The 14,482-nt window shown below is 43.9% G+C and overlaps 1 protein-coding gene across 1 annotated transcript in view; it reads right to left on the bottom strand.

Moving 5' to 3' along the window:
• The window catches only part of LOC126284445 (radial spoke head protein 3 homolog), a 333,014-nt gene extending 322,497 nt beyond the window's left edge, over positions 1-10,517 (bottom strand). Inside the window, exon 1 of the mRNA XM_049983367.1 lies at positions 7,380-10,517. Within this exon, the coding sequence (XP_049839324.1) occupies positions 7,380-8,320 (941 nt within the window). The 5' untranslated portion in view covers positions 8,321-10,517. The remainder of the gene's footprint in view (positions 1-7,379) is intronic.
• Positions 10,518-14,482: the final 3,965 nt, after the last annotated feature.

Below are 14,482 nucleotides of genomic sequence, written 5' to 3'. Positions count from 1 at the left end.
ATGAGCAAGACAATGACGCTCTCCATCATAGGCCCGATGCACCTCGCTTTCGGAAACAGTTTCCAAAGAGCAAAGCTAAAGCCTGATTTTCTCGACCAGCAGCTCAAGTGTTGCCTCACAATCTTCAGTGAATTATTGACACCCTACTGTCCTCTGTCTTTTAGTCGTTTTGGTGCACTGAGAAAAACTCAACCATTCTCTAGAGTCTAGACATTCTAACCAGTAAACGAAACGAAATAGTAGTAGATATAAATGTCGTGTGACTAGGGCCTCCCGTCCGGTAGATCGTTCGCCTGGTGCAAGTCTTTCGATTTGACGCCACTTCGGCGACTTTCGCGTCGATGGGGATGAAATGATGATGATTAGGACAACACAACACCCAGTCCCTGAGCGGAGAAAATCTCTGATCCAGCCGGGAATCGAACCCGGGCCCCGGGGCGGGGGGGGGGGAGGGGGGGGCGAACAATGAAAAGTAGACACTGAAATCACAACTAAATAAATTCGTTTTTCCTAGACTATAAGACCAATATAAGTTAAACCTATCCAAAGAAGCAGAACAGTTTTGTAAAGCTTTTAATACACAAAGCGAAACGAATAAATCCATTAACTCTAGCAAACTAAATTCAATGTTAGTTAGTATTGGTAATGACAGCACGGTGGCGCTTAGTTCTGTCATTGACACACAAATAAACAAATAAAAGAACACCTTCCGAAAACGCCATGAAGGCACAATGGCACTGACCAGCCACCGTGTCATCCTCAGTACGGCGGCGTCACTGGATGTGGATACGAAGAGGTATGTGGTCAGTGCACCACTCTCCCAGCCGTTGTCACTTTTCACGGCCGTTGCTGCTACTTCTTAATCAAGTAGCTCCTAAATTGGCGTCACAAGGGCTAAGCGCACCCCGGTTGCCAACAGCACTCAGTAGATCCAGACGGTTACCCAACCCGGTGCTAGCCACGCCCGAAAGTGCTTAAGTTCGGTGAATTGTAGAAAACCGGTGTTACCACTGCAGCAAGGCAGTTGGCGTCATCGTCATCAACTTCCGAAAATACTTCTGTCACTAAGGTAAAAAAATTGACACCGCCATCTATTGATTCTTTCGTATACTATGAAACTAACAGCACCATGCGCTGATTCTCTAGTGTGCTATGCTGTGATTATCATGCCACTGAGGTAAAGACCCGAACTACTAAGTTGAGCACTCTTGTAAAACCTTAAAATAAGACTTCTCTGTTTCGTGGTCCGATTTTGATTAAATAAAGCTTATATGTTGCCCTCAGCTACGCTCAAGTTACCTGTAAATTCGTCAGCTGCTACTGGAAATTAGCTTGTTCAAATAGACAAACAAAGTTTTCAAAAATAGTCTTGTATTTTGTTACAGTCCCTACATCATTCGCAATCAGTTTCTGGCAAATAGTTTCAGAGAACGGATACAAAAGTTTTACACATTCATTATTAGTAGGGATGGATTTTATGCTGCACTCGAGTGCAATTCAAGGTGTAGTGATTCGTTTGGTTTAATAAGCAAATAACGTAGTGAAGTTCAAATCCACACTAATAACAAAACTGTAATACCGTCGTGACTGTCTGTTTATACAGAATAATCTCCAAAACTACTAGACAAGTTTTCATGGGGTTTTCACAGATAAATTGAACGTACCTTTGGAAAACACACAGGCTTTATTTCATCAAACTCGGAACACAAAAAGAAATCGTAATTTAAAGTGTTATATACAATCGTCTGCTCAGTATAATACTTCGGAAGTTTTATCATTACGCTGTAGCATACCAAAAAGCCAATAGATGGCGCTCTTAGTTACGTAGTACACCAAAGAGTACTAGATGGCGCTAGTAATTCCCTTTTTTATTTATTTTAGTGGCAGAAGTATTTACGCAAGTTTACGTCAGTGACAGAACTAAGCACCGCAATCTTGTCTTTGCGAATGCAAGCTAACATTCAATTTACTTGGATAGATTTACTCATTTCGCTTCGAGTACTAAAAATTTAAGGAAATTCTTTTTCTTAGGTGGATGCGTTTTATATATATTTTACTGGCTGACGACGAAAAACGAATTTACTGAATTGCGATTTGGGTGTCTACACTTTCCAATAATCCTAACTGATGCCGATCTCACGCGGCACAGCAATACGCCAGAAGACGACGAAGAGGAGCACGTAGTCATTCTCTTTAGTAGACCTGTCGCTTTTTTAAATTGTTTTGTTAATGAATTGCAGACTTTCGTTCGTTTTGCCCACAATATTATCTATGTGATCGTTCCGATTTAAAGTTATCTCTGTTATAATCCCTAACAATTTAACTGAATTTACGGACATTAGATTTGAGCGATTTATCGTGAAAATGAAATTCAATGGATTCCTTTTAGTATTCATGTGCATGTCTCCATACTTCTCATTATTTAGAGTCACTTGCCACTTTAAATAACATAGATACCTTGCCAAAACCATTTTGCACTTAGTTTTGATCATATGATGGTTTTAGAAGACAGAAAATGACAGCACTATCTGCAGACAATCTAAGAGGTTTGTTCAGATTTTTCTTCTAAATCGTTTATGTAGACCAGGAACAGCAGAGTGACTATAACATTTGACTGGAAAACGCCAGATATTACTTTTGTTTTACTCGATCACTTTCCGTCATTTACTACGAATTGTGGCCTTTCTGAAAGGAAGGAAGCTTTGTAAGTAAAAAAAAAAAATGTCTCGGGCAAGGCTGTAAGTACATACCCGAGCAACGCTGGGTTTCCCGGTTAGTTTAATGGCTTACACTGAAAAATTCCGAGCGCTGCAGCACTCTGTAGAAAACTGGAAGCATATTATAAAAATGGATGTACGTATGTATGTATTTACGTATATATGTTCTCCACATCTCCTACTAAACGACTGGACCGACGACCGCTACGGTCGCAGGTTCGAATCCCGCCTCAGGTATGGATGTGTGTGATGTCCTTAGGTTAGTTAGGTTTAAGTAGTTCTAAGTTCTAGGGGACTTATGACCTGAGCAGTGAAGTCCCACAGTGCTCAGAGCCATCTGAACGGGACCGATTCCAACCAAACTTGGTGCCCATGTCACTTAGTGTCCAAAAATCATCGCTGTGGGGTAATAATCACACATCTATCAAAGGGGCGGAGGTCGATGTGAAAAAGCAGTTTAGTCCACGAAATGCGATTAGCCATACTTCAGTCATCCAGAATTTGAGAGTGGGAGCACTTAGAAACTTGAAACAAATTTAAAATATAATTTCAAAACTTTACGAAACTTTTTCTCGCCGATAACTCGTGCTGAATGATGAAAGGAAAAAAAAGATTATCGCTTACTACATTTTCGCTGTTTATCCAGTAAAACTGCCGCAGAAAGCATGCCGTTTGCATTTACTGCTTTACTACAAAATCTGTTTGCGGAACATATCACAGGCAGTATTGGCATATGTCGGTGAATCTACCAGAAAAATTGTATCATCCTACGACGCGTGATTCAGGAGAAGTGACGTCATAAACACTGAAGGACTACCGCATCAAGCAAGACGTTTAACGTATTACTTCGTTGATACTGACTCTGTTCAGAACAGATTTCGCAAATAATACCCACATATGTCGCTGAATGTTTCTACAAAATATATCATTGTAGGACACACACTTTCGGAGAGGTATGATATCAAGTACTTAGATGCGTGAAATACTGCATAACATATACGATATTTAAATTTGTTGTATCTTTCTTACTAATTCGATTTGCAACAAATTTCGCAGACGGTGTCCTCATATGCCAATCAATGAAAGTAAAAATATATATCATTGTATAACATATAGTTAGGAGTATGGCGTCATAAAAACTGAGATTTGTGAAAAACTGCTGCACCACGCATGTTTCAATCTGTTACTTCTTTACTACTAACTCTATTCATAATATATTTCTGAGACTGTAGTCACATATACCACTGGATCCACCTGCAAAATTATATCAGTCTATGCAACATAGTTCAGGAGATTTGCCGTCGTAAACATTGTGCTGCGTGAAAATGAAAATCCAGACCGAATTCACTAAAAAGATAGCCAAAAAGAGGCGTATTACTGTTAACAATATAATTGAACTATAAAGTTCCAATTAAGGAAATGTAAAGCCAATATGAAAGCTGCTACCTTTTTATATTAGCGGTTAAACTCCGTTAACATTTCTAAAATTTATATAGTTTTAATAGAACATTACATTTTCACTGTAAAAATAATATATCTATATTTATAAATACCTAAAAGTCAGAATACTTTCTTAACATCTTCAGTGTCACGCTCTAATTATCAGCTATTTAAGTAAACGAAAAATAATATTACTAAAATACACTCCTGGAAATGGAAAAAAGAACACATTGACACCGGTGTGTCAGACCCACCATACTTGCTTCGGACACTGCGAGAGGGCTGTATAAGCAATGACCACACGCACGGCACAGCGGACACACCAGGAACCGCGGTGTTGGCCGACGAATGGCGCTAGCTGCGCAGCATTTGTGCACCGCCGCCGTCAGTGTCAGCCAGTTTGCCGTGGCATACGGAGCTCCATCGCAGTCTTTAACACTGGTAGCATGCCGCGACAACGTGGACGTGAACCGTATGTGCAGTTGACGGACTTTGAGCGAGGGCGTATAGTGGGCATGCGGGAGGCCGGGTGGACGTACCGCCGAATTGCTCAACACGTGGGGCGTGAGGTCTCCACAGCACATCGATGTTGTCGCCAGTGGTCGGCGGAAGGTGCACGTGCCCGTCGACCTGGGACCGGACCGCAGCGACGCACGGATGCACGCCAAGACCGTAGGATCCTACGCAGTGCCGTAGGGGACCGCACCGCCACTTCTCAGCAAATTAGGGACACTGTTGCTCCTAGGGTATCGGCGAGGACCATTCGCAACCGTCTCCATGAAGCTGGGCTACGGTCCCGCACACCGCTAGGCCGTCTTCCGCTCACGTCCCAACATCGTGCAGCCCGCCTCCAGTGGTGTCGCGACAGGCGTGAATGGAAGGATGAATGGAGACGTGTCGTCTTCAGCGATGAGAGTCGCTTCTGCGTTGGTGCCAATGATGGTCGTATGCGTGTTTGGCGCCGTGCAGGTGAGCGCCACAATCAGGACTGCATACGACCGAGGCACACAGGGCCAACACCCGGCATCATGGTGTGGGGAGCGATCTCCTACTCTGGCCGTACTCCTCTGGTGATCGTCGAGGGGACACTGAATAGTGCACGGTACATCCAAACCGTCATCGAACCCATCGTTCTACCATTCCTAGACCGGCAAGGGAACTTGCTGTTCCAACAGGACAATGCACGTCCGCATGTACCCCGTGCCACACAACGTGCTCTAGAAGGTGTAAGTCAACTACCCTGGCCAGCAAGATCTCGGGATCTGTCCCTCATTGAGCATGTTTGGGACTAGATGAACCGTCGTCTCACGCGGTCTGCACGTCCAGCACGAACGCTGGTCCAACTGAGGCGCCAGGTGGAAATGGCATGGCAAGCCGTTCCACAGGACTACATCCAGCATCTCTACGATCGTCTCCATGGGAGAATAGCTGCGAAAGGTGGATATACACTGTACTAGTGCCGAAATTGTGCATGCTTTGATGCCTGTGTCTATGTACCTGTGGTTCTGTCAGTGTGATCATGTGATGTATCTGACCCCAGGAATGTGTCAATAAAGTTTCCCCTTCCTGGGACAATGAATTCACGGTGCTCTTATTTCAATTTCCAGGAGTGTAAATATTCAAAAAATTAAAGTTAAAAGATAAATCTTGAAATTAGAATATATGTGTAATATATTAAATGTCCGTGAAATAGATCTGGTGTGCGAGTACACAGGCAAAGCCAAGCATAAAAATCTTGTAATTAACTCTTGGAATTATTCCAACCAAATTTAGTAGACATTTTAGCTACAGTCTGCAAAGAAGTACTATGGGGTTAAGAGCAACCAATTTCCTATTGGGGTGAGCGTGATAATGTGGAGAGTGATGGGGAGACAAGGAGATGGGAAGAGAGAAAAAAAAGTTCAAATGTATGTGAAATCTTATCGGACTGCTAAGGTCATCCGTCCCTAAGCTTACACACTGCTTAACCTAAATTATCCTAAGGACAAACACACACACCCATGCCCGAGGGAGGAGTCGAACCTCCGCCGGGATCAGCCGCACAGTCCATGACTGCAGCGCCCTATACCGCTCGGTTAATCCCGCGCGGTGGCAGCGAGAGGGAGAGGTTCAAATGGCTCTGAGCACTATAGGTTTTAACATCTTAGGCCATCAGTTCCCTAAGACTTAGAACTATTTAAACCTAACTAACATAAGGGCATCACACACATCCATGCCCGAGGCAAGATTCGAACCTGCTACTGAAGCAGTCCCGCGGTTCCGGACTGCAGCGCCTAGAACCGCACGGCCACCGCGGCCGGCAGAGAGGGAGAGGGGCAATGGACAGAGAAAGGGCAGACGAGGACATGGACAGAGAAACGGAAGAGGATGAGATGGTGTGGGGAGAGGATGAGATGAGAAAGAGAGGAGAGGAGGAGACGAACAGAGAAAGGAAAGAGGAGGATACGAAGAGGAAGAGGGAGATGGGGAGATGGACAGATAGAGTGGCGAGGAGAAGATTGACAGAGAGAGTGGGTGGAGAAGAATGACAGAGAGAGGGGGGAAGAGGAGATGGAATTGGAGGTGGGAGGAGGAGATGACGGAGAAGGGAAGGAGCAGATGGAGAAAGGAGGGATGAGTAGATTGACAGTGAGAGGGGTAAGGAGGGCCGCGCGGGATTAGCCGAGCGGTCTACGGCGCTGCGGTCATGGACTGTGCGGCTGATCCCGGCGGAGGTTCGAGTCCTTCCTCAGGCATGGGTATGTGTGTTTGTTCTTACGATAATTTAAATCAAGTAGTGTGTAAGGTTAGGGACTGATGACCTAAGCAGTTAAGTCCCATAAGATGTCATACACATTTGAACATTTTCTTGGGTAAGGAGGAGGAGGTGGGGAGAGAGAGAGAGAGAGAGAGAGAGAGAGAGAGAGAGAGAGAGAGAGAGAGAGAGGATGGTGAGAGAGTAGGAGTGGAGGAAGTGGACAGAAAGTGGGTAGGGGAGATGGACAGAGAGGGAAGGGGGAGATGGTAGAGAGGGGGTGAGGGAAGGAGGAGGTGGACTAACAGAAGATTGGGATAAATACAAAGCTGGGCAATGCCTGGTAGTATGCTAGTAGTACACGCAAAAGAAATGTTGACTGATGTCAAAAAATTCTAACTCTTGAAGGAAATATCGTCCGGGAGCAAAATTGTGGGGAATTATTTATTGACCGTCCCTTGTTTGAAGGTGGCCTCGGCGCTACTCACTTCTTGGCATCGCCGTTTTTGTGCTGCAGCTGCTGCTGCTTCTGGGCGGCCAAGGCCGCAGCCGGGCAGCGCGCTTTGTGCACCTGCTGGCGGCCGGCGTTGCTGGGCAGCACGCGTGGCTGGCTGGAGAAGGAGTAGAGCAGCACCTGGCGCTGGTCCAGGCCTCCAGCCCTGGGGAGGCCCAGCAGCGCGGCCAGCTCGGGCGGCGGCTCCAGGAAGCAGCCCGACTTCACCGTCGTCACGAACATGGGCCGCTCCCTTCCCTGGGCGGCGGGCGCCGCGCGGCCGCGACCGCCCGGCTGCTGGGGAGGGGTGCCCTCCTCCCCCGGAGAAGAGCGCTTCTTGCGCGCCAGCTTGGGCGACTCTGTCTGCGCCCCGGCGGCGCCGTTCTGCAGGTTGTTGCGGTAGTTGTTGTGCTTGGCGACGGCCGCCGCCGCCATGCTGCCGTACAGGTGGAAGTAGGAGTAGTCCGCGGGGCCCGCGCTCGTGTAGCAGTTGCGGTGGTAGCCTTTGTGCCCGGCGTTGTTGCTCACCAGGCTGGCGCTCAGGTTGTTCACCGACTTGCTCAGCACCTTCTCCCCTGCGACGTTGCTCTTCTTCTTGGGGTCCGAGATGTTGTTCTGTGACCGCGTGATCCGGTTATTGTTATTGTTGTTGTTGTACTTCCTGGTCTTGGTGAACAGTGGGACGCCTTCCTTCTCGGCCTTCAGTTCCATCAGCTTGCGCTGCAGCGCCTTCACGTTCAGCTCCTGGTGTTCCGGAGGCAGCGGCTCATTGTCGCGGAGAAGGGTGAAGCTCGCGGATGTCACGGAGATGTCGTCGTTCAAGTCGTTGACGATTACGGTAGTCGACGTGGTGGTCGTCGTCGCCGACGTGGACGATGTTCCTCGTCCGCCTGACCCTGATGACGTCACACCTCTCGGTCTCGAGATGACGGGCATTGCAGAGTACCGGCCTTGCGCATAGGAAGACACCAGTTCCTTCTATCGCCTTCTTAGTAACCGAGACAAAGGGCTTCGGCTTGAAGTACACAAGTCTTCACTGTCTGTTAGCCTGTGTTATTGGCCAAACGTCTTTATTCACACACATTAGATGTGCAGGGTAAATAAGCCGCCGCAAAATTATAGGGAAGTTAGAAAACTCACTACATCTCTGAAATAATCTGCTGATAAATACAGATTATAGTTTAAGATTGAGACTTGAACCGTGATAGTTCACCCGTTCTCAGAATGTAATACGTTAACAACTACTTATACAGTACCAATATTTACAATATGAGAGAAGAATCTTTGCTGCACGATTTGATTTATCAGGAAACAGTTCTTTACTTCTTAAAAGTTAGTCAACGGTACACTACCCTTACTTCATTAGAGTTAAATGTTTCACATACCTATCAGACGTTTGTCTTGAGTACTCCAAAATCAATGACATTTCTTTCTTCCATTTCTCACGATAATTCAGTTTAAAGAAAAATATCCTACTTAATACTGCTGGAAAGTAATTTGCCTTAGAGTTCAGTAACAAGTGTTCGAGATAACTGTATATGTAACACAGAATTATTCAATAACAGTTTTGATCAACAGATATTTTGTCCTTCAGGCACTGTTAATCTCTAAATAGTGACTCTCCAATAATGGTAACTTCATTAAAACAACTACATACTCACTTAAAACGACATGGGATGTTTCTGTTGGAGAATTTATCTTCATTCAGTCTTTACACGGGCATTACTACAAACCACTTTCTTCAAGACTGCGGTAAGTCTTCTAGTCCAAATTATCTTGAGATTTGATACGACGTTGCGTGTTGTTGCGTAAATATTCTTTGCTAATAGCGCGACTATTCTCCTCTTCATCACTTCCCAAATATTAGCATTTTACAACAACAGTATTAGATTCTCGGATCGAAATTGAAAGCGAATTGCCGCGAATGTATACAACAAATAAAGATCTGGTATACATTCAATGCCAGATTCCTAAGAAAATAACTGAAATGTCACTGGTGTTACATGCCAAGCTCAGAAAAAACTGTAGGGAATAGATTTATTTTTACTCATGAATTTTAACAGTTTCAATTTTATTCGTGTCTAAGGACGTTTTTCTATATGACTGTCTGCCAAGTGTCTGGAACTGAAATGCTACGTTATGAACTAATTAAAATTTCGTGAAAAGCTCACTGTAATGTCGTCGATTCAGGGGTATAAAATGTTTTTTTTTTCCCTACTGTCTGAAACTAGCGTGACTCTGACCGGCAGTCAGAATTCGATTACTGAATTCTCGCGCGTCCGGACTAGCAGTCGATAGCGCTGCCTGTCCAAAGTGCATTTATGGCTCGCCGTGGTCGATTCCGCTCTCGAATAATAAATGCGCTGGCAGCAGCAAAGCGTACACAATCGCAGAGAGCGCAACAACCATATTTAGCTCTGACACCCTTACCGCAGGAGCCTCGAGAAACAGGACGAAGATCTTAGTTAAATTTTCATGTAAAGAAATGTCTCACTGATCTTAGTTCGCATTATTCATCTTTTATCGTGTGAATTATTTTGTAACGCACCTGTAGGAAAAGATTTTCTTTCTTAAATTTTTACGTCATGTCTCAGCCTGAAATTGAAATCTCGCAATTACATATAATTTTAGAAAGTGTTAAACGGAATCTGCCTCAAACGACGGAGAAAGTCTCGCGAGTATTTTTCTGTTGCGAATTTCGATTTTACTGCACGTATGGCAGTTGTTCATGCAACAAACTACCACAACTGTTGCAACCAGGCCCCTTCAGCATTTATTAACTACGACTCGTGATTCTGGTGCACATAACACTTGAAAAATCTGAATTGTAGTTATCAAAACTGAATTCACATAGGATAGAGCTAGTCAGCATCTACTGCTACCGACTTTATAATATGCCTTGGTGCATGAAGTACTCCTATTTGGATTATGTGCCATGTACGATATTAGTGTAACACCGTCGTGACAGATGCATGTAAGCTGGTCTAGAGCTTTCAGTGTGTGCTGTAAATTTGAGGGACGATGTACTAATCTGTTTTCTTATGGTTAAACACTTAGCTTTACACTTCCATCGGTGTCGTAATAAGAAGTTGCCCCAAACAGCAGTGACCTCTTCTCCGTAGGTCCTCCAGACGAACTGGCCGGTGCATTAAAACTCTCCCACCCTCCAGCGAGGTGGTGTAAGGGGAGGGAGGGATGTGGTGGGGGTCGAGAGGGACAGTGGTCACGGCAAGTGGCCACTGGTCAGTCGGACAGCCCCGGCGCATGCGCAGAACAGCACGGGGTGCCACGCACCGGCATTTCCACAATACTTCTCTCCACGCGACGCTACCCGCTACTTTCTTCCTCCCCTTTCTGCGCCATATTCATCTTGTTCTCCTCCCTCTTCTTATTCGCCTTTGAGTGTAAGAAACCAGTGAAGCCCTCTCAACGCGCTGTCAGATTTTGCTTGCGATAGCAGCCTGTTTCTCAGTTTTAAAGGACTCGTGATCAATACCTTGCCCTGAGGCGCTAACGGCAGTTGTGCAGTAGCGGTGCATTTCTCTTCGAAAAACCGTCGTTGCTCGTATGTTTTGCAGGCTCCGGAGGGCGTCTGTACACTCCGTTAGCCGTTCAACAACTCCACTACCCGATGGAGAACGAATCCTTAGTTTGCCGACGGCAGCATAAACGTTATAGAAAACGAACAGTATAGGTAGTTCATCCTGTGGCTATGGGTCACTTTTTTTACTATGTTTGCTTCCTAATGCATAATTACGGAAATGTACCTATTTCTTGAGCAGCTCCTTCCCCCCTCCCCTTTCAATCACAAATTTACGAAGCTCATTCATAACCTACATATCCCCACAACATTTTTCTAAATCAAACACTTCAACATAACTAATGACAGTTAAAGAACAAATACCAAACCAGTACTGAAAACAGAATATAATATAATGACAGTACTATAATAAACATTAGCAAAGCAGAAAATGAAGATGGCATCCTCTTGGGTAAAATATTCCAGAGGTAAAATAGTGCCTCATTCGGATCTGCAGGCGTGGACTACTCAGGAAAACGTCGTTATCAGGAGAAAGAAAAATGACGCCCTATGGATCGGAGCGTGGAATGTCATATCTCTTAACCGGGCAGATCAGTTAGAAAACTAAAAAAGGGAAATGTATACGGCAGGTCAAAGATAGCTATAGTGGGAATTAGTGAAGTTCTGTGGCAGGAGGAACAGGACATCTGGTCAAGTGAATACAAGGTTATAAATACACAATCAAATATCGGCAATGCAAGAGTATATTTAATAATTAAAAAAATAGGAACACGGATAAGCTACTACGAACAGCGCAGTGAACGCATCGTTGTAGCCATGACAGAGGAGAAGCCCATGTCTACCACAGCAGTACAAGTTTATATGCCAACTACTTCCGCACATAATGAAGAGACCGAAGAAATGTACGATGCGATAAAAGAAATTATCCAAATAGTTATGGATGACGATAATTTAATAGTTATGGGGGACTGAAATTCTATAATAGAGAAAGGAAGAGAATGAGAAGTAGTTGGTGAATACAGAGTGGGGCTAAGGAATGAAAGAGGAAGCCGGCTAGTAGAATTTTGCTCAGAGCACAACTTAATTATAGCTAACACTGGGTTTAAGAATCATGAAAGAAGACTGTATACATGGTAGACGCATGGAGACACTTGGGGTTTTCAGATAGACTATATATTGGTAGGTCAGAGATTTAGGAAGCAGATTTTAAATTGTAAGACATTTCCAGGGGCAGATGTGGACTTTGACCAAAATTTGTTGGTTATGAAATGTAGATTAGAACTGAAGGAATTTAAGAAGATGGGACATGGGTAAACTGAAAGAACCAGAACTTAATTATAGCTAACACTGGGTATAAGAATCATGAAAGAAGGTTGTATACGTGGAAGAATCATGGATACGTGGGAGCTTTCAGGTAGATTATATAAAGGCAAGACAGAGATTTAGGAACCAGGTTTTAAATTGTAAGACATTTCCAGGGGAAGATGTGGAATTTGACCACAATTTGTTGGTTTTAAGAAGATGGGACCTAGAAAAACTGAAAGAACCAGAGGTTGCAGAGAGTTTCAGAGAGAGCATTAGGGAACGGCTGACATGAAGAGGGGAAAGAAATACAATAGATGACGTATGGGTAGCTTTGACAGATGAAATAGTGAAGGCAGCAAAGGATCAAGTAGGTAAAAAGGCGAGGGCTAGTAGAAACAGAAGAGATACTGAATTTAATTGATGAAACGAGAAAATGTAAAAATGCAGTAAATGAAGCAGGCGGAAAGGAATACAAAGACTCAAAAATGAGAACGAGAAGTGCAAAATGCTAAGCAGAGATGGCTATTGGACAAGTGTAAGTCTGTAGAAGCATAATCACTAGAGGTAAGATAGATGCTGCCTACAGGAAAATTAAAGAGATCTTTGGGGAAAAGAGAACCACCTGTATTAATACCAAGAAAACCAGTCCTAAGCAAAGAAGGGAAAGCAGAAATGTGGAAATAGGGTCTACACAAGGGTGATGTGCTTGAAAGAAATACTATGGGAATGGAAGAGGAAGTAGTGAAGATGAGATTGGAGATATCATACTGCGTGAAGAATTTGACAGATCACTGAAAGACATAATATGAAACAAGGCCCTGGGTGTAGACATATTCCATTAGAGCTACTGATAGCCTTGGGTGAGCCAGCCGTGAAAAAACTCTTCCATATGGTGAACAAAATTTCAAGAAGAAAATAATTATTCCAGTCCCAAAGAAAGCAGGTGTTGACAGATGGGAAACTTAGCAAACTATCAATATAATAATTCGACGTTGCAAAATACTAACATCAATTCTTTACAGACAAATGGAAAAACTGGTAGATGCCGACCTCGGAGAAGATTAGTTTGGATTCAGTAGAAATGTTGGAATACGCGACGCAGTACCGACCCTACAACTAATCTTAAAAGATAGGTGAAGGAAAGGTAAACTTACGTTTCTAGTATTTGTAGACGTAGAGAAAGTTTTTGAGAATGTTGACTGGAATACTCTCTTTCAAATTCTGAAGGCGGCAGGGGTAAAATACAGGGAGCGGAAGGTTATTTACAATTTGTACAGAAACCAGATGACAGTTATAAGAATCGAGGGACACGAAAGGGAAGCAGTGGTTGGGAAGGGAGTGAGACAGGGTTGTAGCCTATCCCCGATGTTATTCAATCTGTATATTGAGCAAGCAGTAACGGAAACAAACGAAAAATTCGGAGTAGGTATTAAAATCCATGGAGAAGAAATAAAAACTTTGAGGTTCGCCGATTACATTGTAATTCTGTTAGAGATAGCAAAGGAATTGGAAGAGCAGTTGAACGGAATGGACAGTGTCTTGAAAGTAGGGTATAAGATGAACATCAACAAAAGCAAAACGAGGATAACGGATTGTAGTCTAATTAAATCAGGTGATGCTGAGGGGATTAGATTTCGAAATGAGACACTTAAAGTAGTAGATGAGTTTTGCCATTTCGGGAGCAAAGTAACTGATGATAGTCGAAGTAGAGAGTATATGAAATGTAAATTGGCTATGGCAAGGAAAACGTTTCTGAAGAAGAGAAATTTGTTAACGTCGAGTATAGATGTGTCACAAAGTCTTTTCTGAATGTATTTGTCAGGAGTGTAGCCATGTATGGAAGTGAAATAAGGACGATAAATATTTTGGACAAGAAGAGAATAGAAGCTTTCGAAATGTTGTGCTACAGAAGAATGCTGAAGATAAGGTGGATAGATCACGTAACTAATGAGGACGTATTGAATAGGATTGGGGAGAAGAGAAGTTTGTGGCATAACTTGACTAGAAGTAGGGATCGGTTCGTAGGCCACATTTTGAGGCATCAAGGGATCACCAATTTAGTATTGGAGGGCATCGTGGAGGGTAAAAATCGCAGAGGGAGATCAAGAGATGAATACACTGAACAGATTCAGGATGTAGGTTGCAGTAGGTACTGGGAGATGAAGAACCTTGCACGGGATAGAGTAGCATGGAGAGCTGCATCAAACAACTCTCTGGACTCAAGACCACAACAACAACAACAACAGCAGCAG

The sequence above is a fragment of the Schistocerca gregaria genome, chromosome 8 (assembly GCF_023897955.1).
Source record: "Schistocerca gregaria isolate iqSchGreg1 chromosome 8, iqSchGreg1.2, whole genome shotgun sequence".
Taxonomy (NCBI): Eukaryota; Metazoa; Arthropoda; class Insecta; order Orthoptera; family Acrididae; genus Schistocerca; species Schistocerca gregaria.
Note: the sequence above shows the minus strand (reverse complement) of the source record. Positions and strands in the feature narration are given on the sequence as shown.